Consider the following 25639-nt stretch of genomic DNA (forward strand, 5'->3'; position numbering starts at 1 on the left):
ACAGCTTGGAAATTATTGGAACCTGGCTTCTTCTCATAGGGTCTTCCATGAAAATCAGTCCTGCTCTTCCTCCCAACATCCTCAGCACGGTTCTGCCATACATGGTGCAGGCTCTTACTGGAGTCTTGCATTTTATTTCACTTTTTAAAATCCCATCTCAAACTATTTTTATGGAAAACTTTTGGCCTTTATTTGCATTTGATCCTTTTACTAGCATAGGTCAAACTTACTGCAAGAAAAAAAAAAAAGGTTGTAAATTTTCAGAGAATTCAGAGGATATTTTGGGGACTAAGATTCAGGTTTCTTGCTGTGTCCTTTCTTGGAAGCTTAGGTTAAGCCTTGTTTTAAAGATCCTCAGATGGCTTTCCTGTGCTTGGTGGGTACCATGGTTTAGGTTAGTTAGTGTCTAAGTTAAAATATTCCTTAGTCAGGCTTATTCTGAATTTATAAAATGTGTTAATACATTTGAAATAGGCAGCTGGTGACTGGGGTGGTGGTGAGATGTAACGTGTGGGTTTTTTTCTTAGACTTTCTAAGAGACCGTATTAACGATGAATTTACACCAGGATGCTGTTCATCCACTAATATTGGCCTAAAGCTCTGTGCTGCTTTGGGATGTGCAGTCCTGCACGGAAATTAACACTTTAATGCCCTGGCTCTTCACAAAGGTTTTAGGCAGGGTGGTGTGGTGTAAGCTGCCTGAAACCAGCAAAGGGCATGGTCAGATGAATTTCTCTTCTGCAGAAAACACCAGCAGCCACTTCAGAAGGAAGTGCATCAAGGACCTTGGTTGGAAGGAAATTACTGCAGTGATTGTGATGACTTTGATTTTCCTCCCCAGGTAGTTGCTGAAGGACCTCTGACACATAAGTCCTATTTTTCCACGGTCACTTCGGGGTGAAGTACCTCTGCGTGATGGGGGAAGGAAGTAAAAAGAGCTTGCTGCTATTTCAGGACATTGTGAGGGAAACTTAGTGTGCTTTATTTCCTTTTGAGACTTGTGTTTAAATCAGGAGTCCGTCTCCCCTGCCACGGGGCAGGGAGCCCAGGGTTTTTTCCATTACCTTTACAAATAACTGTGGTATCTCAAGTGTGAAGGTATTTGATGCAGCTGGTGTTGAGGAGGTGTAGCCAGCTGTTTGCTGGAGAAATGCACCAGTATTCTACGTATTTCCCATTTTGTATCAGGGATTTTTAGCCACTTCCCAAATGACCACCATTTCTTCACACTAAAACCTCTTCCTTTATTCATAAGACTTCATCTTCCTCAGTTTTGTATTCTGTATGTCACAGTCCTTTCCCTGCTTCAGCCTCAGACTCCTTCTCTGTATATCATGACATGTAAAGTTTTATTCATTATTTTGTTCTGTCAGTCATGTCTGGTCAAAGACATTTCCCATAGGTATAAGCTGGGTAATTCCAGTATATTTTTAAAAAAATCATCGAAGCGTAAACAAAAACTGTCTTCACAGTGCTGGATGTTCAGTTAATTGAATGCGAAGCTTACATTTGAAGGGTGGTGTTTCAGTGCAAAACAGCTCAAAAAATACTACTTTAAACAGAAATTTATGAAATATATAATGTAGAAAAGTTCAGGTAAAGATTTTGCTTTTGAGCTAAACAAGGCATTTGTGTGTCAACCTCAAAAGGGCTCTAGAGCAGTAAAGTGCTGATATAGTTGAGAGACAGGAAATGAACACAAAAACTTAAGAAAATCAAAATTTCTGGGGAAGGAAAACAATGTGAAACCTGCATGTTTGAAAGCCTGAATGTTAAAATTGCTTGTCATTCAGTGATAACTATAAAAAGAGAGGACACCTCTGTCGTATTTTTTTTTAAATAAAAAAAGCCAACCAACCAAACCCCAGCCAATGTCAGTAATTTGTTTATGGATATTCTCTGTCTATTTGTTGTAGAGTCACGTATTTTGAACACTTAAGACTTGCTACTGCTACTAAAGTGCAACACTGCAGACTACTGAACTCTCTGATGACTTTTGTCACCGTGATACTACTGAAACCTGCAGTATGACTGGCATTATTTCTGCTTTATTGGCTGCTCTCCCTTTTTGGGCTGAATAGGGATTAGGGACCCTGGAGGGCTGATGCTCAGCTGTGGAAAAACAGAGGTGGCTCCAGCCTGCAAGATGGGGATGTAAGCATTTTACTTGAGGACTGTTCAGAGCGGGATTTGGATGTCGTGAGAGCCTTGTTAGAACCTTCAGGAGAGATGAAGGTGGTCTGTAAATGCAGTGTCTCAGAGATTTTTTTTTTTTTTTTTGGTCCAGAATAAAAGAGATCACAGCGCATTGATTAGGTGCCTTCTAAGCTGTGCTTGCTTTGCTGGGAAGGTCGTATGTTGTTTTGGAGGAGTCTTTGCTCTCACAGGAAGAACCATATAGTTCACCAGAAGACTGTTCTCCCCTGCTCCATGCAGGCACTTTAAAGTGCTTCCTTCAAGCTCAAACTTTGTGTTACTGTGCTGAAAAGAAGCAGCCGTTTCCAAAGGACATAGGAGGGCCTTTATCTGTGTTTTACATGCATTGCAAATTCCCTTTGTTACTACCTTTGCATCTGTGTGCTGGGGACTTGCTGCACCTGTTGTGTCCCAGCAATAGCAAAACAGAAGAATATCTGAAGAATTAGCAGCCACCTTCTCAGAAAACTTGTTTGTGCTTTATAGCAATGTAATACTTCCAAAACATTTCCTCAGCGTGATTAATGGTGCACTAGAAAAAAATCCACCCTGACTAAACTCAGGGAGTGCCATTCTCAATGTATTCTTGACATGCTACAAGTTTGCTATTGTGTTTTCTTTTGTTTTGTTTCTCAGTGATTAAACCTACATCGTAAGGTATTTATCTCTCAGCCAGGTACTTATTTGTAGGCCATCAGCTGTGTGTTTTTTTGACTACGAACACCATGAGATGGTTCTTTGCAAATTACCTGTTTGGGTGGGAACTGCTGCCTTAGCAGTACTTGCTCGAGTGAGGAAATACCTGTCACTTCCAAGTGAAAGGCTGGGAAACAATAACGCTGGTGTGGTGTTTTTTAAAGTCCTGGGATTAGTGTGGTAGATCTTCTAAATGTGACTGTAAGGGTTCCTTTGTCTCTGATCCCAATTTCTCTTTTTTAGGCACAGCTGGAAGCTCAGAGGGCGACTCAGGATTTTCAGAGGGCCACTGAAGTTCTGCGTGCTGCAAAAGAGACCATTTCGCTTGCTGAGCAAAGGCTGCTGGAAGATGACAAACGTCAGTTTGACTCTGCCTGGCAAGAGATGCTCAACCATGCTACTCAGAGGGTAATACAAACTTGCCCCAGCATCTGTCTTTTCCATATTTTGTGTTCTCCAGTGGTGTATGAGGCTTAGTTTCTGAAACAACAGATTTTTTGTATTGTTCCAGATACCTGACGTGTAGGAGATGAAGCTACAGAAAATTATGAAGCCTTAGGTTAAATGACTTGGGCCTTGGGCTGCTACTGGGACAACTATAGTTCTCTATCTGGCTGTGCTAGTAGCTAGTGGAGTAGCTCTCTGAAGAAAAAAAATTACCATCTATATAATAGGGATAAACAATGTCTTAAGGCGCATCTGCATTTGGAGTTGTGCCAGAATAATTGCATAGGGATGGCTGTTCCTGAATACATGTGTTATGGAAACTCTTACTCGGGAAAAACAGGGACATGTTCCAATTTTAGTATAACCTGTTCTTAGTATGGAGTAAGTTGGACAAGGCACTTCACTTCAGGAAAGTGTGTTTGAATGTAGAATTACTCAAAGATCTGTGTTGCATTTTAAGCTTGCACACTGCTCTGTCCTGAATTAACATTCAAATTTAGACAAGGTCTTACCTCCTCTATAAAGTCTTTTTAAATCTACAGAAGAGATGCACTGTCTAACAATGAAAGGTGGTATTCATTTTAGCAGCTGTCAAGAAGAATTTTCCTGTCATTTGCTGTGTCTTTTTTCCTGTCTGTTTAAAAAAAAAAAAGGCAGAAAGTTTTTTTTTAACATGAAAGAACCAAGAATCGAAGTTAAAAACCTTTGTTCTGTCAAAGTTCCCTTAATATGCCAGTGAAGCTGAACTTGCTATTCCAAATATGCTAGCATGCCATACAGTGTTTGTATTGTCTTGCAGTCCTCAATGCCATAGCTCTGTTCTGTTGCAGAAGCTTCTCAGTTATAAGAAAGCCTCTATTTCAGAGTGAATTGTAAAAACCAGCTGCCTGATGAAGAAACAGGGAACAAAAAGGATGTTGGCTGTGTGTAGGGGAAAGATGGAAAACCTGGTATATATTAAAAAAGACAAAACAAACTCCAGGGTATTGTTTGTGTTATTGTCCCTGTTATCATTAGGTATTTGCAGATCTGGTAACCTCTGTGTCTTTCTGAAGGGAGCCCCACCTTTGCAGTGCACCAGGACACCAGCAGCTGCCATTTTCCCTAGTTGTTATCTCTGTTCAGTATCAGCAGAGTCCAGAAATGCATACACAATTTTTGATTCTCAGAATAGAGAAGTGAGAAAACTGGAAGCATCTAAGGAGTTGCTTAGAGCTCCTGACTGCTAAACTGCTGAGATCTGGTAGAGAGGGATAGCAAGCACGTATCAGCTGCCTCTCTCTAGCTGGCATAACGAAAATTTTTGTTGGGGTGGGTGAGGAAAGAAATGCTAGCAATTTCGAGACTTCAGATGGATTCCTTTCTTCCTCGGATATTTCAAGGGGATTCCTGTGTCCTCCAACCCTTAATCCTTCCTTGACAGTCTGTGAGAGGAGTACACCTGAGATGGGCAAACTCAGTGATTTAGAGCAGAAGATGGATGCTGACAGTGTTTGGTGGAATCATGCTGGTGGCATTGATATGTATCATCACTGAATGCAGAATATCTCCTTGTTGGAGGACTGATTCAAACCCTAATGTCTCTGATGGTTACAGCTGAACAGCAAACAAGAACCTTAGGTTTATTTACTGCAGTTATAAAATCTCCTAGGCACAGACTGGATTGTATAGAACAGCTGATGGCTCCTTGAATGGAAAGAGTGTTACCCAACTCTTTCTGGTGCTTAAAATAGTCTGGGTAAGCTCAGTTCCCAGAAAGCACCTATCTGCACCTTTCTAGGGTACAGCAGATTTTGAAAGAGTTACATGGAAGTTTGTCTTGTGATCTTCATTTGCCATCCTGGAGGTCTTAAGGCTAGGGCCAGAGCCAAGAAGGGTGAAAATGCTGTTGGAAGTCCTGACTGAACAGACCTAGCATTAGTTTGTTTGGAGTGCTTGACTGAGTTTTATAACTTCTTTAGGAGCACAGTGAATACTTTCTTGGTTTCAGTGCATGCAATTAGTGAAGTGCTTAGTGTTCAGTGAAGTAAACAGAATAATTGGGGTCTTGAGGAGCAGAAAACATCATCATTCCCTACTATGAATGAAAACAGGTGGGAGGGCGAGATCTACTAGAACAAAAGTTCTGCTTGACTGCCACAGTGTTGCTATTAACTCAGAGCATTAACTATTAATTATATTAGAAATTACTAATGTTTCTGAGGGGGAAGGCTGAGGGTTCAGAAATAGAATTCCTCCATTTCCACATATAACATCACTCTTGGAGAAAGTTTTTGCACTCTAGTTGTTTGGATTTGCTAGCTTTTTGCATGTATAAATGACAGTTGCACTGGGCAGAAAGAATCTTGCACTGGGCCTTGTACAGCAATGAATCAAGTGCAGAAAATGCATCTGTGCCAGATGTTAGAAGTGGGCCACTAATTCATTTGTTTCTCTATTGATAGAAACGTCAGGCAAGAGTAAAGTGGTTTTATTTGCTATTCTTAGGCAGAGGTAGCAGGCTCTATGGAATTAATCTGAAATTTGGAACAAAACCCGAGCCCTGTAGCAGCTTGGTAGTTGACAAGTAATGCAAACAGAGAGCACAAAGGAAAAGGATAGGCGAGAGAACAAACAAGACACTTTTTTTTTTTTTTTTTTTTTTTTTTTTAATACAGGCATGTATGGAAATACTGCCAGGTTACTTTTGTACTTGACCCAGTGGATGTGGACAAAGACTTGGGTTCCAGAGTACCAAACAGGAAAGGCTGTTTGCAGACCCTCACTGGGAGGAAATGGAGATAAGGCTTGCATGTTGTAATTGCTTTTTCATTTCTTCATAGACTGAAAAGCTATTAACACTATTTTTAATGTGACAGTCTAGCAGGTTACTGTAAACAAGGCTTTTGTAGCCACTGATACAGAAAATAAGAGAATTAAATTGATGAGGAATGGGAGAGTTACTGAAATTTTGCTTGTCCTGGATGAGCTGGAAGCATAACACATGGAAGATGTTTTTATTTGCGGAGCAGACAGGACCAGCATGACTAGGTACAGGGAGTACAGGCTGTCACTCAGCAATTTTTTTACCTTGCAGTTTGAGCCATGTTTCCAAAGTAAACTGGGTGCCTAAATAGGAGCTGGATGCCTGCCTGCCTGGGAAGATGCAACTAATCCCTGTAAATGTCTGTGCTTGAGCTATGTGTTGACCACAGTGAAGCACAGGACTGTGATGTGATCCTGCAAGTCAGGCAGCTGCTTTACCCGCTTCTACTCTTAACTTGATTTGTACTTTTGGGTAAATTCCTGTGGTTTTTTTCTAGATGTCCGTTTCTCTGCAGATCTAAGTGCAATGACACTTAGGCTGGGATTTAGCTCATCAGTTTCAGGTGTCTAGAACATTACTTTGTATGTCCCAGTTACTTGCCTAAACTTCCATTATAGTCAAAGGATGTCTGATCAATAAATTGATGGTGTCTGGAGAACAATTCATGTGACCAGAGGGGCAAGTTCATTGTAAGATGAATTCTCTGTTGATTATAATGGAAATGGAGTCACCTAGCTTGCATGTAGACAGGTTTGATGAGCCCTTAAGCTGCCTGGAGAAGAAAAGTACTGTTCACTGTTAGCTATTGGCTTACCAGGTTTTTGGTAACTGCAGTTTGCCTTTAAAATTTGGAGAAAATGTTTTTGGGAAGTGTTGACTGTCTGCTAGTACCTTGAATTATAATGCTGCAGTTTGGGGTGCAGAAAGCAGGGCTATAAAAGGGCCAAAGGATGGAGAATTTTGGAGGGATGAAGGAGAGAGATCTTCACATTTATACTCCTATTGAAAATCATTCATAAATGTGTACAAAAGGAAAGTGCAGACAGGTGTGTTACCTCAAGTTTGAGACAAGCTAGAGCAGAAAGGAAGATCCTTCATGAATTTCAAGAGAAATTGCTAATTGCTAATTGCCAATGCAATCTGCAATCTTAAAAAGGTTCTGCTTTTACAGCCTTTCCTGAGATATGTTCAGTTCCTAAATTCTGGCAGGGAGAAGAAATGTTTTGGCTCTTGATCATGAGACATTTTAAAAAGGAAGGGATGAGGGGAGAGTGAGGAGGGAGGAGGCATGCTCCCTCTTGGTTTAATTTGGCTTGTGAAGCTTGCTTTGATATTACACCGTGAAGTACCATCTGTCAGTGTAAAATGCGTGGGTGCTTTCGTGATGTAGAGAGAAGAGATACTTCCTGCAGATAGAAATACTTGGAGAAAAAAGGGGGAAAAGAAAAGTCTGTGAAAGAAACAACAAAAATATCCACATCTGTCCCTGCCCTAATCTCTCTGTCACTTCAGTCTGGAAATGCAGGGGTTAAACGCAATCCCTTATATTGTTGATTCTGTCCTCCTGGTTCACTGATCTTGCATTGTCTCTTACCTCTTTTATTTCTAATTCTTCCCCTAGAAGAGCCATCGATTTAATTTTTTGAGAAAGAAACATTTGTCCAGAGTAATTCTCTGGCTTAGATGGTCAGCTTTGCTTAATTTCACTGATAGTTTTTTCTTTTGTATCTGTTATTACTGAAATTTTGCCTGGAGTCCATCTTTGACTTCAGATCATGCAAATCTTTTGTGGGGAACAAAGCTACTTGTACAGACTTATTCACTAAAAATATATACTCTTCGCTGACCTTCCTTTCCCAGATGTCTGGGTTGCAAATAGAGGGTAGGGAAGGAGAGAAGAGGAATCGATTGATATCTGTGGTGGGTTTTTTTTGTTTGTTTGTCTGTTTGTTTGTTTTCCAGTAGTTGTATCTGTGCTATAGCCTTTGCTACCTGGGAGAATGAGTTCTGCCTGGAATAGGTGATCTAGTAATTAAGGACCAGTGTGGGCTACAGAAATGTCCAGTGAATGTGTGGGCATCCTAGAAGTTCACCCACTCTGGATGTTTTTGTGTAAGTGTATGTAGTCCCCTGCTTGCCCCAAGGGTATGAATGGCAGGTACAATGTAAGGAGGAGAGGTGTGTCTTGAGCAGTCTTAATTTGAAGACGCGTCATCCTCACTTTTATCTCTGCCTTTTTCTAAGTGATGCTGTTGCATCTGATGGTTTAGGAGCACGAACAAGGCAAGGTTGGTGGTAGAAGCATCATGACTTTTATTAGACAAAACAGCTTATTTGGTATCTGTGACCAAAAGCTTGTTAACAAGTCCAAATAAGACTGCTTTTTCCCCAACCGTATCATTAGGTCTGATAAAAAGTACTACTTTCCCACATAAGCCTTGTCCGTCTTCCGCTAAGACCTTTTTAAAAGTTGAGGGGTTTCCCTAGCTGGTCTTAACTAAACCTCCTAGATGTAGAGGTGGCAGCATGGTTTGCAGTCTGTTTCTATCCACCTGCCCTGATGGACAGCTTCTCTATTTAAAGGCCATTTGGCTTTTGTGGAGGGGTGGATGATCTTTTTGTTTCTTCTTGTCTGAATGAAATACTGAAATGCATCTTGGCAGGTGATGGGTCTCCACAGAGATACCTCACAAGCTTCCAGGTATTGTCCTCAGCCTCCGGCGTGCACCTTGAGCCGCTGCCCTGGGGGAAGGGGACAGGCTGTCTCTGGCCTCTCCACAGACTTGGATGGGTAATGTGAGCACGATGATAGAATCCCCATGGGAAAACAAGGGAATGACGGGAGATGGTCTTCCTTACATCACTGATTTTTCAAAAGGATGAAGTATACAACCTTTTTTTTTTTTATTATTTCTGGAAAGGGTAATGAACATGGGTATATATGGCTGGCAGCAAAATCCATATTTTGTCAGATATGTTCAGGTGTTTACAATCTGTCATCCTCAAATCCTAGTTCTGTAGGGTTCAACATTTCTGTGATGTTTGATGCGAAAGATGTGCAAAATCAACATGATGCTGGACACCTGACCTGCTTTATGACCCTGATGCTGGTAGTACTTATCACGTGGTTCATCCCAGATATCAAAGCTGATGCTAATTTTGCCCCAAGAATGGATGCGAGGGATTGACATTTAATTGAGCACTGGCAAATTCCAGCCCCTCCATTATTTTGTAGCTTGCAGCATTTTTAAATTGCAGTTTCCTTGCCACGATACAAAGAAGGCAAACCAGCTTCTGTGCAGTCTTTGGAGACTGCATTTTAATTTAAGGCACTTCCACGCTAAAACCAGCCTTGTCTGACATATTTCACTAGGGAAAGTCATTGCATCAACATAGCTTTTGAACAGTTGTTCAAGATAAGAGGCTGAAGCTTGTTTTCAGGATGCAGGAGAGAGCCTGTTATGAATCTGATAGATTTTTTTTTTTTTTTTTTTTAATTTTTATTTTGACCTTTCTTCGAAAGTGGATGCCTTATATATAAATAGTTGAAGGGTGTTGGAGTTGAGTATATTTTATATTTAATCAAAAGAGCCTTTGGAAACCTGGATGTTCTGTAGCAACTTCTTTGTTTAATAAGTGGAGTGTGCAGATGAGCAAAACGTGGCCTCCAGTTGTGACAGCAAGAGCTTCTAGTTGATGCTGATGCAGTTTAGCTTTGGCATGTAGCAGTTTCATGCTTTCATTTAAGCATCAGAAAGGACAACATGACAGTTTTCCTGAGAGGAGCAGCACTCCAAGCAAGTCAAAGTTGACTGTGCTCTTTTTCCTGTTCAGTTCAGCCTGAGGGCTAGGATACTCTCAAGAAATCAGAGTTTTGTGGGTGAGGTTACTTAAAATCAAGATATCAAGTTCACAGGTTCAATCCCTGCTTACTGCAGGGGGGTTGGGCTCAATGATCTCTTAAGGTCCCTTCCAACCCAAAGCATTCTATGATTCTATGATCTTGAATATTCTCTCTCTTTCTGGATCTGAGATATCAGACGTATGTTCTGCTGGTGGGAGCCAGTTGGAGCAAATTTGCTTGAAGTTGTGGAGTAGCTGGTTTCATAGCGGAGACATTTTGAAATCCAGTACTAGAGAAAATCAAGTCCTGCCACTTTTTGTATGGATAGCTTCATGGCTGCAAGAGAGGGAGCCTGAAAACTGCCTGTCTTCTCCTCATTGCCAGACCAATGGAGAATTGTCACCACTTTTCTTACTTTAAACAAATCAGTTACTTTCCTGTCTGGATCTTGACTGCTAGCGCATTAAAGAAAACAACTTTTCTGACTTACACCTCTGACATCTCAAATTTGCACAATAAAAGCACCCCAGATAGAATTACTGGCAAATCGTGACTATGGGATACAGGCAGAGCAGCTAATGGAGGGACATTTACTTTTCCTGTTGCTTTTGTAGACTCCTGATTGCTGCAAAATGCCGTGGTAGTGAGGGTTTGTTTATAAAGCTTTGAAGAAATGATTGCTTGAAGAATTTGCTAGCTTGCGTGCAGGGGTGCAGCCTGACTGGCTGGGGAGCACCTGGGCTGGCCGTGGAGAGCGTTGACGTGCTGGGCCTGGGACTGCTGCGCGTTAAGCATCTGCCTGCCCAGATAGTGGGCTGGTCATCAGCATAGCTTCCCCTGTCTGCATGATAGGGGTGTCAGCTCAGGGCTTGAATCTGTGTGCATTTTCGGTGTTGAAACCGTGATTTGAGGCTGGTCAGCTGTTTTAAGAGAAAAGCCGGCTTCCTGGCCTTCTGCAAACAGGCAGTCGTTGGGCACGCTGTTTTCTGGTGACTGGTGATTCAGGCTGACCTCCATTTCAGTCCTCCCACCGCTGTAGTTGGTTTTCAGCCCTTTCCAGAGTGGTGGGACTGTAGCCGGGGGCTGAGCAGCCTGCTGGGAAAAGGCAGGCTCCCGTGGGAGAACCAGGAGGGAACAGGAGCAGCGCTGTTAAATGTAACTGGGTGACTTCTGCTAGTGCTGCTCTGCTCCTGAATATCTAACTGGGTTAAAAAATGGATGATCCCAAATTTTGAGGCTCTTCTGAACTTCCCGTAAGAGAAACTGTGCGAGAAGCTGCAATACCTCTGTCTAATTAACACCAGTGTTCGTAAATCTGACATTGCTGCTCCTTTCAGGAAAGACTTTTAAGTAGGTTCATTGAAAGTAATTTTTTTCTGTGCCCTCACTTTCCTGACATGAGCCGATTGGAGAGATTATGAAGATGCTGTTAATTAAAATGATAAGAAAGGGATCATTGTGTCTTGCCACTCAACCTGTTTTTTTTTCCCTCTTGAAGGTCATGGAGGCGGAACAGACCAAAACAAGAAGTGAGCTGGTTCACAAGGAGACTGCAGCCAAATACAATGCTGCCATGGGAAGGATGAAACAACTGGAGAAGAAGCTGAAAAGAGCCATCAATAAGTCAAAGTATGTTTTACGTTTGGAGATGAGTTTAGTGGTGAAATCTGTTTGGGGGAAATACCAATTCTGTGGGGTTTTTTTGAAACTTGTGAAAGTGTCTTGCCCTTTTAACCTCTCTCTTTGGGCTTCTGTCTGCATGCAACAGCCTCACAGCACAATTGGTGCTGGTATTTGTCCTTGCATTTGTTGTCCTTCTAAGTGTCTTTTGAAGCATCTGATTTGATACACTGGTGAACTAAGCAGGATAAGAAACCTTTTCTGGGCATATTCTTGGTCTTGTTCTAGTGCATTGAACCCGTTGGTGGCATGTGACTCGAAACGGGCTCGTGGGATTTACATAGATGCTGCCTACAGAGCTGCAGAGCTCTGTGCGTAGATGTTTTGCAGCTTAGGTTTGTTTGCAGTTTAGTTCTTATTTTTAGTTAGAAGAGCGACAAAGCAAGTGACAGAAACCTGAAAGGTGCGAGACTGCATCAGTGTAGCATGCTGTACATCAGACTTGTTTACTTCCTAATGCTGCCATAGCAAAGCTGTGCGAGAGCTGTTCTTGGGGAAGGAAACACACTTCAGAGAGCATAGCTAAGCAGCAAGTGTCATTAATAAATGCGCCTGCATTTGATCATAGAATCGTTTGGTTTGGAAAAGACCTTTAAGATCATCCAGTCCAACCATTAACCTACACTCCAAGTCCACTCTAAGCCAATCAAGGGTAGACTAGACTAAACCATGTCCCGAAGTGCCACATCTACCCGTTTTTTGAACACTTCCAGGGATGGTGACTCCACCACCTCTCTGGGCAGCCTGTTCCAATTCTTGACTACCCTTTCCATAAAGAAATTTTTCCTAATTTCCAACCTAAACCTCCCCTGGCGCAGCTTAAGCCCATTTCCTCTCGTTCCTCTCATGATGCGCAGTTTTGCTCTGTTGCAGAGAAGTGAAACAGCTTTTTGCTCAGAACCTGTTCAAAATTTTGGCCCTGTTTATAACCAATTCTTAATTCTTTATATTTTGCGGTTGTTTTCTTTGTATTTCCAGACTGTAGCTTGTCTAAACAATCTGCTTGCTGTATTTAGCTTTTAATCCCTCTATCTAAAAATGACTTTTTGGTGAAATCGGTCAACTAAAAATCTATTTTGATAGGTGTTTGCTCAATTCAAGAAATGATTAGCACTTCTCAGAAGATTCAAGCATGTGTGCTGAAACAGTGTAGCAGCGTGGCTTCCTAGAATGAGCTGCATGCTGTTTGTCTAGCACTGCAGAGGGACTGTGAAAAACATCATCAGATCACTAAATGACAGATTCCTCTGGATAAGAGCAATATCTGAGAAGTGGTTTGGCTGCTAGGAGTTCCTTCCTTACAATAAGATTTAAAATAAGGACCCTGGTAAGTTGTCAATTGGGTCCTACATACCTTTTTATAGCAATGATGGTGCTGAGCCTGATGCCCCAGCTGCCTCTTGTGTGATTTGCCTTCTGAGTCTTCATTTCCTTGCTGAAACTACCCTCATGGGGATGTTGCCTTGTGTCATTCTCCTCAGGACAAGTTGGTTTTCACTTGTGTGGAAGGATGCCAACATACTCCTTTGTTTCACAGCAGGGCTGACTAGCAGTATAAACCACCTAGGTAGGGTGTTTTGGAGATCTTTTAATAAGGGGTGTACAGAAATGCCAATTCTAACCTAGTAAGTATTAAAGTGGAAGATGCCTGATAGCACAAACAGGCTTATTGTGGATGTATTTGAAGTCATACTACATAGGGATGTTGGAAAGGTCAGTTGTCTCTCAGCATTGCAATTTTCACATAAAGGAAAATTGGAACTGAGATGAAAACATCAGTGCTGTCAAGTGGCTACATAAAACTGGGACATGAGGCTGCTGAATTTGCCCCTGCTTGTATTGTAGGGTGTAAATGGCCACTAGCTGCTTTTCAGGAAGGATTTAACACTAGCAAACTGCTCTGCGCTTCTCCTGGGTGGTGCGGGAGGGTTGGCAGTAATGCCTGGGCCTTTCAGGCCCATGTTGTCCATCCTCTCTCTCCATAAAGTTGTGGGTAGGCATGCTGAATGAGTTGCTCTTTTCTATGCAAAAAATGATTTGCATTTGCTCCTCACTTCAGTCTGGATTAAGACGCTTAAAGCATTACTATTTGAAAGTAAGACTGGGACAGCCTGGAGGAAAGTCGTTTAGATGATTTGCTGTGTAAAGTTGATGAGTGGATGATTACTGGATTGTTTTGGTTTGGTTTTGCTTTTAATTTTGTTTCTGGGTGCTTACTTGCTTGTAAGCTATGAATGTGCATACGGCTGCATGTTCTTAACAGTCGCCAGATCTTCTGGCTCAGTGCCTCCAAGCTGTAGGATAATGAACTCGCCTGTGTTGGCTGGTTTTTGGAAGTCACTTTCTGCTCCGGTGATTTGGGCAAAGTGCCTTTCACTCTCCCTGCCATCTACTTAAAAAGCACTTTGCTTGACTATGCAATGTCATGGACTTAGACAACTGATGAGGTAGGACACTGACTGCATCAGTGAACAATTTGCCAGCCCTGCTGTGTCATGGGCCAGGTTTCAAGAGTTACAGGGTCATGGATGTAAGAGAATGAAGTGACCCGAGGAGATGCGAGTCCCTACCCTGCCAGTGCATTGCTTTCTGCTGGCATCAGATGCTTGGCTGTGTGTTAGCGATGAGTGAAGAAGAGTGCTTCTGTTTGAGGTCCTACATGTCAGGCTGTTGGTATCCTTCTCCTGGCTTAGGTGGCATCTTACTTGTCTGTTACCTGTAAACATGCCTGCTCATATGTGCATGTATATGTATTTGTGTATACACACACACACATATGCACATATCTATATATAATTTTTCACACCACACAAGTGCACATATGCTTGTTTGCTGATAGAAAGGGGACTTTTCCCCCAGGCTTGTGGAAGCTGATGGGAGGTTAGGATTCAAGCTTGTTTGTTCCCTCCCAGTTGGTACCAGGATAAGGAAGGGAGAGAATCAGGTCATTTGAGGTGAGTGGGTTTCACTGTTTCCCTGCAACACCGTTTTGTCAGTGTCTCTGCCTTTCCATTGCTTTGGGGTACAGCTGTAGGAGTCCTTTAACTGTTGGATCCAGACTCCCAAGTGTGATGTTTTACCATGCCTGGGCAGGTCCATCTGTGTAGACTTTGGCAGCGTTACGTCCCAGCAAGGGAAGGCAGAGGCGCAGTTTGACTGGATCAGTGTCACCAGAAACATCGCAGGCTTGGCTGTGTGCTCCTAGTGACGGTAGGGGGGGTTGATTAAAAACATAGAAGCTGCAAAATAACCTAGTCTTGGGGAAATGCAGCTTGGTTATTTTGTGTATGACTGCGTAGTGAATTCAACCCTTCAAAGCACATAGGATCAGAAAGCCACAGTTTTACACTCCTGAGTTCTGGTGCACAGTCCAAAATGTAGCTGCAGTAGGACTTCCAGCTCAGAAGAGGCTTGCTGTCAGGGTAAAGTATGGCAAGTGTAGTTAATATTCTATTTCATATAAAACCATATCTGATTGTTTCTCTCTCCCATACTTTCCTGGAGAGCTTCTGAGAGTTGAGGAGGGTAGTGAGGCCTGCTAAAAAATCAGGGCTTTTTTTGCTGCCTAGTGTTACATCAGATGATACTGGCTTGTGGGCTTCAAAACTTTGAAGGTGGGATATGGTTTCTAGGCTTTGTACTGCACCTCTTGTGCTCCTGTCCTCCTGCAACCTTATAAGCAAGTTTTGTCATCTGTAGGGGGAAACAGATTGGGTGTGACGTTGTCCTCCGTGTCCAAGCAAACTGTTGGAGAGACGTGCAGCGCCAGGGAAGCGCCTGGTGGGCCGCTGGCAGGAAGTGCTGTGCCCTTGCGTGTGGTGCTCTGACCTCCCTTCATCCCCTCTCCTTCACTGAAAAACCTAAGAACTGCCCCTCCAACCCCACATTGGAAAATGGGGAAGTCTAAGGTTCACCTTCTGTGGGGAATTTAAATGTGTTGTGGACTCAAAAATTAAATGGGTGCCTATGCCTGAAGCTGGACATTGCATTTAAATATCTTGCAGAATCAAGGCCTGAAGGAATTATGCTGTCAACTCTGAAAACGGGAATTTTGCAATTTGTGTTTAGGTCAAAAGACCCGTGAGAAATAGATACGTTAGAGGGGAAAAGAGAGACATTGAGAGCACATGTAGGTGTTGTATCATCTAGATAGTCATCTCTCGGGATTACAGTGAAACACAAAATAGCTATGTTAATGCTATGAAGAGAGCAACTCCCACTCCAGTACTTTGTATTCAGTCCCAGTGATTGTAAGCAATTGTTCTTTGTTTTTTCCACAGACCTTATTTTGAACTCAAGGCAAAGTACTATGTTCAGCTAGAGGTACGTATGTAATTCAGATCCATCTGAAACTCTTTACTGCTTATGGTAAATACTGAAATTACATCTAAAGTGCTCTGACAACTGTGTTGCGTTTCTGTACAAAACCAATTCAATTCAAAACCTCTTGAGCAATTTGCTAAGCACATTTTAAAGATAAAAGACTGAGAGGCTTTGTTTCCTTGTGTGAAAGAGTGTTCGAACCCTGCTGTTTACTGCCAGAATTGAACAAACATGGTTTGACCATCTTTACTTCTCATAGTTGGAAGTCTCTGGGGTTTGTTTGGTTCCCCCCCGCCAATGTTTTATGCATCAGACTGTTTAACTGTGCTTGGGGTGCTCTTTTCTGTTCACTGGTTGGGACAATTAATGGAACAAGTAACCTGGTTGTAGTACTCAAACATCACACAGATGTGAATTTCTGATTTTGGATTTGGCAGAAGTGGGATTTTGGGTTTGGCTGGGTTAGGCTGCCAGGGATTTTTTTGTCACCACTGCACTCTGTGTGGTACAACGATGTCTAGCCAGTGCTTGGGCACAGCGCATGCCTTGCAGGGCACAGTGGCCCAAGGGTGGGCATGGCAGTTGTGCATGGGATGGTAATCCCTGCTACTACAGCCCTTAGTCTTGGAGCTGCCAGGGGTGGGAGAGCAAAGTCGCACTAAAAATCCAAATGCAAGAATTGCTCTCTTTCTATTTGAGTGACTTTTGCTGCATGTGGCCCCCAAAACTGGGAGCCTCGCTCCTCTGAGTTGACGGGTAGTGGCTGGTGGCTGGTGCTGTAGGTGTGTGGGATGTGCACAGGGTCTACACGTTGCCTTGCACTGTTGGTCATGGGCGCAGGAAGGTTCCAGCGGGGTGCCAGGCCAGCAGGACCCTAGCTAGAAGATTCCTATTCCTTACCTGAGATGCAAGGTATGTCCCACACCTTTTTTGTGAGCCCTTCCCTGGGCTGCCTGAGATGTGACAACTCTTTGTAAGCCTTGGAGACTATGGCACGTGCCTTTTCCTTGCCAGGATCCAGGCTTGGATTGCCCTCTGCTCCTCTGTCTTGCCTGCCTCCATAGCCATGGTCAGCTGCTGCTGCACGGAGCTGAGCCCTCGCCCCTTCTGGGCTGGGTGCCAGCCCAATAATCCCTTCTGGCTAGAGGCATCTTTTGAGAAATCCCCTTTTCTCCATGGGCAGAGGCCCACTGTTTGGGGACCTTGTGCTTCTCCATGACAGCTGCTCAGTCCCCTCCTGAAGCAGGGTGATTGTGTAAAATACAATACAAAAGACAGCACAGATTGCTTTTAATGTACAACATAAAACAGAATTGAGACAGCTACAGATAAACAAGCAGTGTTTTACCTTTGGGAGACAGGGTGTACAACGCTTTTGCCCTTGCTGTAGAGTGGGGTTTGTGCCTGGGGACATGGAAACTGCTGTATTACAGCTGTCAGCATTTGAGGCTTGCTGCTTTCTGGTCTGCAGGTTTAGTGACCAAGAAGTGATGGGTTTGGTGCTCAGAGGAGAGATGAGGCTTAGCCCCTTAGGACAACCCGCAGCCGTGCTGTGCCCTGCAGTCAGGGGCTGCCAGCAAACCCTTAGGGGTGGTTTTGTGACATACTGTTGAGGGCTGCATTCATGTTAACGAGAGATCCTGCATGTTAATGGGGGGACCCCTGCCCTATGCTTAGTCAGGGGCCATTACCACACTCTGGAGGCAGTCCCAGCCCCTGGCTCCCGTGGTTTCCCTTGCTGCTGTCTCCTTCACAAGTGCCACTGCTTGTGCTGGGGTGCTCTTGAATTATGAACTCTCCCATCACTTAGACACCAACCCTGGTTTATGCTAGCTTGCCCGTGCGGAGCCAAGTCACGTGGACACCTAACAGAGAACTGCATACCGTGCGTCGTTTGTAATGAAAGCACATCTAATACCTGTCTTCCTTGTTAGCAACTGAAGAAAACAGTGGACGACCTGCAGGCAAAACTGGCCCTGGCAAAGGGAGAGTATAAGACTGCCTTGAAAAACCTGGAGATGATCTCAGATGAGATTCACGAGAGGAGACGGTCTACTGCCATGGGGCCCCGAGGATGTGGCGTGGGTGCTGAAGGGAGCAATATCTCTGTGGAAGACCTGTCAGCAAGTAAACCGGAGTCGGACACCATCTCGAGTGAGTACAGAGTGCTCCCGTGCCTGGGAATATCCCATGGGCATCGTAAGGAATGATGAGATGAAGGCTGCTCTGCATATTCTGCAGTTTGAAATTTGCTGGCTGCTGTGGGATTGTGGCTAACTTGTTACGCTTCTCATTATTACAGGAGTTGATTGTATTCTTTAATAGACAGTTTTCAAGGGGAAGGGATATGAGTTGAAGTGCATCAGCTGTTCCTTTAGCATCACTGTTGTTTTTTGTACACTGCTGTGTGAAAGGAACAAAATTAATGCACTTCAAAGTGTGCTTCTGATTTTTAAGCCAGTGGTGCTGCTGTTGGTGACTTGCCTGGGGTGGTTGCAGGCTGTTGCAGATCATTCAGCCAGGTTGCTGAGGTGGCAGTGCTGTTTGGAAACAAGACCTTTTGGATCAAGCGCTTGTCTTGCAGTGCTGGGCCTGTGGCAGAGGGACTAAACTTGCGGCTACAGTAGTACAGAAAGGCGTGATGCTCGCCCAGAAGGGCTCTAAGGATAAGCTCCTTTGCACTGCAGGATCTTTTGCCAATATGTGATTTCAGCAGAGCACGTGTGCTGTGAACAAGGGAAGCGAAGCAGCAGCAATAGGCTAATGCAGTGTACTGACAGGCCGTGTATGACAGATGTTTCTCTTGGGTGACAGCAGCAACCACTGAGCAAGCTCCAAGCCTAGGTAACTTCTGCTTTCTGGTGGCACACCGGGGACCTTGGGTTGCAAAGACTGGAACCGTCTATTGTATTGTGAGTTTGCTTTTGTCCTGGCTCTGGGTGAAAGTGGATAGATGGACATTGCATGTGGCCTACTTCTTCCTCTCTCCTGGATACTTTTCTCCCCTTCTTGATGCAGAAAGTCTTTTTTTGCTGCCCAGTCCCACAAATCCCAGTTTAATTTGTATTTCAGCTCCATTTCTGCAGGGAAGAGTGTAGGTCAGGATTGCAGTAGTTCAGAATTACACAACCTCAGTGCCCAAAGGCCGAACGTGCAGTTTCCTGTCGTAGATGCTGGTACGCAGCGGTGCCAAGGCCTTGTAGGTCTGTGGTACAGCCCGTCTATGCCGTGGGAGCTGGGAGGCAGCCCTAGGCTGGCCTCCGTCCTCTGCAGGGGCAGGAGTTTTCACACGATGTGCTGGAGCTCTCTCACTCAGTACTGTGCAGCTGGGACTTGAGTTGCCACAGCAAGCGAGTGCGTTGTCTGGGCCAGCTGATGCAATGGGGTTTCAGTATGGCTGCGTATCTTCTGCCATCCTGACGTCCCGAGGTTGAGCCTTTCTGAGTTAGGCAGGGCTTGCCTCTTTGGATACCCACAAGTTCTTGCGCAGAAGGCCTCCCAAGAGCCTTGGGTATAACTGAGTCCGAGGGTTTTCTTGTGCTAAAGAAGTTCAGGGGCCTGGTATGTAGGGGCAGAAAGAGCCAGGAAAGTTAATTCGGAGCAACCAGTTGCTGGCCCTCCTGGACGCTGCTGAGGCTGCAGGCAAGGACTGGCAGCATGGGCTCATCCCTCACTTTGAATTGCAGTCTGACATAGGTGGAAGGACTCCAGGTTGCGTCTAGTGCCAACGCAGAACTGGGTTACGACAGGGCAGGACTAGCAGCCTGCCAGACATAATAACCAAAATAGCCTCAACAGGTTAAGCTCTCATGCATTGTAACATGTGGCGGGTTTCCACCAAGGCCCTTTCGTATATTGATTTCTGTCTGCTGGAGTTGAATAAAACACCTCATCATCAGCAAGAGTTTCTTGGCCCTAGCAGATGCTCCTGTGTGTTATGGTAAGTTTAGATGGTGATAAGTAAGCTACAGTGCAAGTTGTGCTTGTTGTAGACTGGCTGGTCTCAGTGCTTCTTGCCAAGTAGAGGACTCCTGTAATTGGAAACATCTTTTTTGCCCAACCTTTCTTTGCTTTCACCCCCTGCAAAGTTATCTGTATTGCTCATGATATATTGATAAAACACAGCAAGTGAGAAGAAAGGCGACTCTGCAGTCTTGGATTTGACATCATTAAAAACAAACCAACAAAACCCAAACCACAACAAATTGCCTCTGAACACAAAGTGCCCTGGAGGGGGCTCAGGAAGGTGGATAATGCTGGTACCCATTTTATGTTTGAAGCCTTTTAGGTCAATTCTGCAATGTGTAAGTACAGTTCTGCAACCTGCAAATACAGCAGAAAGAGCTGAACGTCTCTGAATGACCGTGACGGTAGCTGCCGCTTTTGGCACCCTTCATGTCCGAGTGGTGCACGTGAGCCCCAGGCTCCCGGGGTGACAGAAGAACTACTTTGAAACTTCTCCTTTGAACCATTTCGTTAACGCTGCTGCTTTGCTCCTGCTGCTCTTTCAAGGCGGTTCTGAGCCTCTCTAACAATGGCAGGAATCGCAAGGAGGCGTAATGGAAGATAACCTCAGGTCACTGTAAATGTCTTGCTATTCGTGGGACTTCCTCAGACCAGCGTGATTGCAGCACACACCTTTGTTGTGTTGGGGCTGATGCACGTAAAAAACCTTCTCATCCCAGCAGGACTGCTTATGTGCACAAGTCTTTGGTTCATAGGTCCCCATCTCGGATGAACCAAGATTGAAAAATGTTGAATTTTAGCAAAATCTACACTCCTATGTTACACAAAATGGAACCTTCTTTAATCGATTCCTCGTCCTAACAAAGAGCCTGCAGCTTAATATGGCCAGACAGTTTGGAGTTGCTTTGCTTTAATTAAAATTCAGATCTGAGCAAACATGAGCAAGGAAAATTATATCTGTGGGTGGGGCTTTTTTTAATTTAGCGTTGCTTGGTGATCCTCATCTGAAAAGAGATCTTGGGAGTTCATGCTGGATTTTAACTGCAACAGTGGGCAGATGAGGTGGAAGCAATCTGCCCCTGGAGCTATGTCTTTCTAATTAGTGTCTTAAATAACCAGGAGTCTGTGCTAGGATCTGGATGGTGCTGGCTGAGGTGGGCACAGGGGACTAGGCCCTGGCCTAAGTTTGGTACCAAAGGCTCCAAGTGAGCAAGGGCAGCTGGGCAGGGGGCAGCAGGAACAGTAAAAATCCAAGAGCATCTTAGCATGAGGAGCAGTAGCTGGTGTAGCGCTGGTCTTGCATGGCACAGCTGGCAGGTGCGCTGCTCCTCAAAGCAGAATCAGGCCTCCGTGATCCACGTATGAAATGCCAGGTTAAGGCTTTGCAAAGGGGGCAGAGCACGAGAAGAGGCAGCCCGTGGGTTAGCAGTGCATGCATGTGCAGAAGACCCAAACCTGAGAAACTGCCTTTGCCCGGGAAGGTGCAGGAGCTGGGTAGGTTTGCTAACTGGAATGTTCTTTGAACGTTGCAGTGGCTTCAGAAGTGTTTGAGGATGACAACGGCAGCAGCTTCATATCCGAAGAAGATTCAGAAACTCAGTCGGTGTCCAGCTTCAGCTCTGGTCCTACGAGTCCCTGTGAGGTGCCCACTCAGTTTCCTCCCACGACGCGACCTGGAACGCTGGATCTGCCCAGCCCTGTATCCCTCTCTGAGTTCGGGATGATCTTTCCTGTCCTCGGCCCCCGAAGCGAATGCAGCGGGGCATCCTCCCCCGAGTGCGAAGCTGAAAGAGGTACGCACAGCTGGATACGCCCTGGGCCAATGTTTTTCAGCTTTATAAAGGGAGCAGGAAAACCTTCTCAGCTCCCCTAGGCGTATCGCCAGCTCGCTGAGCTCTGACCTGCTGGCCGCTTCCTTGGGGAAGGCAGTTCTTGAAGGCCCTGCGTCCCACAGTTAACGATGACATCTAAAATGTTTTAATTATTATTCTCCTGGCTGGGAAGGTTCCCCAGTTCCGTCTCAGTGGAGGGGTTCGAGGTTTCTCATGAAATAAGTGATCAGTGGGATTCTGATGGTACATTTATTTTAAGGAAAATCTGAGTTTGTGTTTTGTGGTTTGGTTTGGTTTTTTTTTTAATTACTGTCCTGCTTGCTGAAAATCCTGCTTTCCAGGAAAAAAAAAAAAAAAGTGAAATAATGTGCCAAAAGGAACCTCTTGCAGGCTCTGCCAGCCCTTGCTGACAAATTCAGACTATAGGATTACCGCCGCTCTTGTGTACTCGAACCTAAGGCTGTTTACACTGTAATTTGCTGATGCAGTGCACAAGACAAGCATGGCTTGGAAGGCCGACTTTGGTTTCTTTAAAGTATCTTGCTCCTGCTCCTATATTTTTTTTGCGCGCTTTTGCAAAGGAAGCTCCAGAGGCACCCGCTTGAAGCTTAAGTTGCAGAATGAAATCCGGGTTTAACATCTAGTTTAATCCTTTCTTTGCAGGGGATAGGGCAGAAGGGGCTGAGAACAAGACAAGCGACAGAGTGAACAAGAATAGGAGCAGCAACAGGAGCAGCTGCGCTGAGGGGCTGGCTTTGGATAACCGAATGAAGCAGCTCTCCCTTCAGTGCATGAAAATCAAAGAGGGAATATGCGCAGGCAGAAAAGCTGCCCAGATTGGCTGAGTCCTTCTTGTGCCCTGTCCTGATTAAGGGGAGTATAAATATTTATACATGAACTTCTAAGTGTTTGAAGAACATCGTGCCAATAATATATGCCAAATCTTAAGCGTTTACTCTAAGAATTTAAAACTGCACTAAGAAGTCTAATTAATGTGGAGGGCTGAAGTTTTTATTCAGTAAATCCTTTGTAGGCCGGACAAGTTATCGAATGTTTAAGCTGTGCTCATATTTCACAGACTTTGTAAATTGTTTTGTAGCAGCCTGGCTGAAGCAATAACTAGTAATGTTCCTGTGTAAATTCATGCCAGTAGGGGGGCTGAAATTCAAGCCAGACATTTGCAGAGAGCGGTTTGGCTTCAGTTTTGTAGGATGAAATGCTCTTTAGATACAGTGGATCTCTTGAGTATAAGTGGCATATTCTTTAAACATCTGTATTTGTCTGTATTATGCTGAAACTGTAGAAATATTTTGTATACAGGAAAGCTGTTGCATGTGTGGGGTCTAAAAGCCTTCACTCTTCCCTTGGTGCTCACAGAAGGGATAAAGATGAGTCACGCCTATAAAAGCTGGTGTTACAGACAGACGGACAGAAAGGGGATGGTGACACTCAGCGGTGGTAGGCCCTTTCTAGCCACCTTCCCGAGTCTGGCTTGGACTCTGAGGGTGATTCCAGTGACCAAAAAGAGTTGATTGGCCCCTTGCCCTTCCCCTCCCCTGAGAAGTGAAGTATTATTTTTCAGCACTTTAAGTGTTTTTTTTTCCTCAAAAATGGAAGTCATAGATGTTTTCAGGGCAGTTATGATAAAGGGATTCGCCCTTGAAATATGCATGAAGAAAAGGAATTGCCAGTGTAGATTGACAATGTGTTCTTAAGTTTCTCTGTAGGTTGTACTGTGTGGGGTTTTCTAACTGTTAAAGGGACTTGGGATTTTAGCGTGCCCTAGAGAAGGTGTTCAATAAAACTAGAAAGGGCACGGGCATGTTTTGCCAGCAGCTGTTAGGCAGTAGTAGTGTCTGGTAATTATGCTAATAAGTGGTAGTAAAAATCCTAGGACTCTTTGGTTTTGGTGGCTAAGCATTTCTGAAAGCACCACTTTATGTAAGATGTCAGTTTATATTGTTAATTTGATGGGAATTTTAGTATTGCCCAAAGTATTTTCTATTCTATGTTTTTGCAGTCCTGTTGTATTTCGTCCCTGCCACAGCTTGTGTATCTATTCTCAAAGTTAATGTAAAATTCTTCACACTACAGTAAACATTTTTGTTTTCCACACCTCGAGTCTGTGCAAGCTAAGTCTATCTCAAGTGCTAAGAACTGAACCTTCTCCTGCAGTGTCTTTAAATATCCACTTCCAGTCGAAGATTGCAGCCCGGTGTCACTCTGGTATTGGAATCCTTTGCAGTACGTGGACAACTGTTACCTCCTTCCAGCTCCCTGAATCCCTGCATCCGTGATTCACTTTTTATTCTGAGCTGCGCAAGACCAGAGCTTTAGTCAAGTTTTCCAAAATCCCTTAGTATGCAGAAAAGAGGAAGATAGTCTGTTACCTAACACCTCTGTACTTAATGCTGCTGAAATTTGCTGTAAGGCCCTGCAGAATTGGAGGTAAAGAAACCTGTTTTCATAAAAGTTAGATTCAACACATAGCTGTTAAGCTGTAATAGCTTGAAGTATTTATACATTTACATCTTCCAAAGACCTGAAGGCTGAACTCTGCCCTTGGTAGTATTTCCCAGCCCAATAAATGCTTAGGAAAGAAATCAGTGGTTCCAACTTCTGATGTGACCAATACTTGGGGAATAGCTGGAATTGACAGTATTAAATACAAAATGAAAAGTGGTACAAGGTGCCACATTGTATTAAATGTTTTTACTTAAACTTTTGTAGTTGAGCTATTGTCTATGCTGCATACAGTTAGAAAAATCAGCAGAGGCATTTGTGGTTGAGTATCTTATTTTTGCAGACTTGCCAGTCAACTCTTATTACACTTTCCTGGGTTGTTTGGGCATTTTTTTGTTTGTTTATTTGTTTGCTTGGGGTTTTTTAACCTCTTTTGCTATCAAATTTCCTCTCATCTTGCCAGTTCTCATCTCATCAGTTCTAACTGGAAACCCAAACTCCCTGCACTTGGGCAATGAATTCATTTTATGTTCAGCAGGATATAAAAATAGTTGCGCGCGCTGCCTTGCATATGTCCCGATTGGGTTCAGCTCCCAGCAGGGTAAAACCATTGATCAGGAACTGCGAAGGGAGTGGAATCCACCATACCCCTCCTTTTACACCACACTTCTGCAAGATTTAAAGATCTTGCTGCAGCCTTCTTCCTTTGGTGACCCCTGGACTTGGCAGGTAAATCACACTTCGAAGGTGGAAGCAAACAGGCAGAACTGCATTGTCTAATAAATTAATGGAAAACTCATTTTATTTCATACTTCATAAAAGCCATAACTATAAATATGATGAACTTAAATGAACATGTATCACTATGGAGTACAGGCAAATGAACAAGCTTTCTCCAGTTGGAGCTCTTTCTGCATTCTGAAGTGTAACATGGTGGTAGCTGCCTTCATGGGTACAAAAATAAGCCTCTGGTGTATCAAAGTATACGTGATCACTTCAGCTGCCCTGAAGTGAGAATGTACAAAGCAAATGTTAACCTAGGAATTCTACTTCTCTTTGGTATTATCAAACAATTTAAATGTCCTTTTTGACTACACAATGAAACTCTCTACTGTACGTACACCAACGTAATTCTAAATAGCTGGCTGTTCAAACATGGCATAGATTGTACGGTCATAATTACTGTACAAAATGGTTACATGAAACTTGCATCTGGAACCTAGGACTTAATCTGAGACTCCTGGGGTGGATGGGATAGAAGCTGTTGATACCACTCATCCATGTACTACTGCTCACAGAGTCTTTGAGAACCGATGGACGGATTAACCAAGGACTAACCTGTGTCTTCCTAACAAAAACTGGGGGAATGTGTGTGTCGGGGGGGCA

At 43.9% G+C, this 25639-nt stretch overlaps 1 protein-coding gene across 2 annotated transcripts in view; it reads left to right on the top strand.

Annotated features, from left to right (window-relative positions):
- SH3BP5 (SH3 domain binding protein 5) overlaps window positions 1–23822 on the top strand; it is a 455787-nt gene extending 431965 nt beyond the window's left edge. For both annotated transcript variants that reach the window (XM_075704938.1, XM_075704937.1), the window contains 6 exons: window positions 3136–3300; window positions 11488–11618; window positions 15950–15992; window positions 17927–18146; window positions 21491–21751; window positions 22454–23822. In XM_075704938.1, the coding sequence (XP_075561053.1) occupies window positions 3277–3300; window positions 11488–11618; window positions 15950–15992; window positions 17927–18146; window positions 21491–21751; window positions 22454–22635 (861 nt within the window). In that variant the 5' untranslated portion in view covers window positions 3136–3276 and the 3' untranslated portion in view covers window positions 22636–23822. The remainder of the gene's footprint in view (window positions 1–3135; window positions 3301–11487; window positions 11619–15949; window positions 15993–17926; window positions 18147–21490; window positions 21752–22453) is intronic.
- Window positions 23823–25639: the final 1817 nt, after the last annotated feature.

This window comes from Pelecanus crispus, chromosome 2 (genome assembly GCF_030463565.1).
Source record: "Pelecanus crispus isolate bPelCri1 chromosome 2, bPelCri1.pri, whole genome shotgun sequence".
In the NCBI taxonomy this organism is placed as follows: domain Eukaryota; kingdom Metazoa; phylum Chordata; class Aves; order Pelecaniformes; family Pelecanidae; genus Pelecanus; species Pelecanus crispus.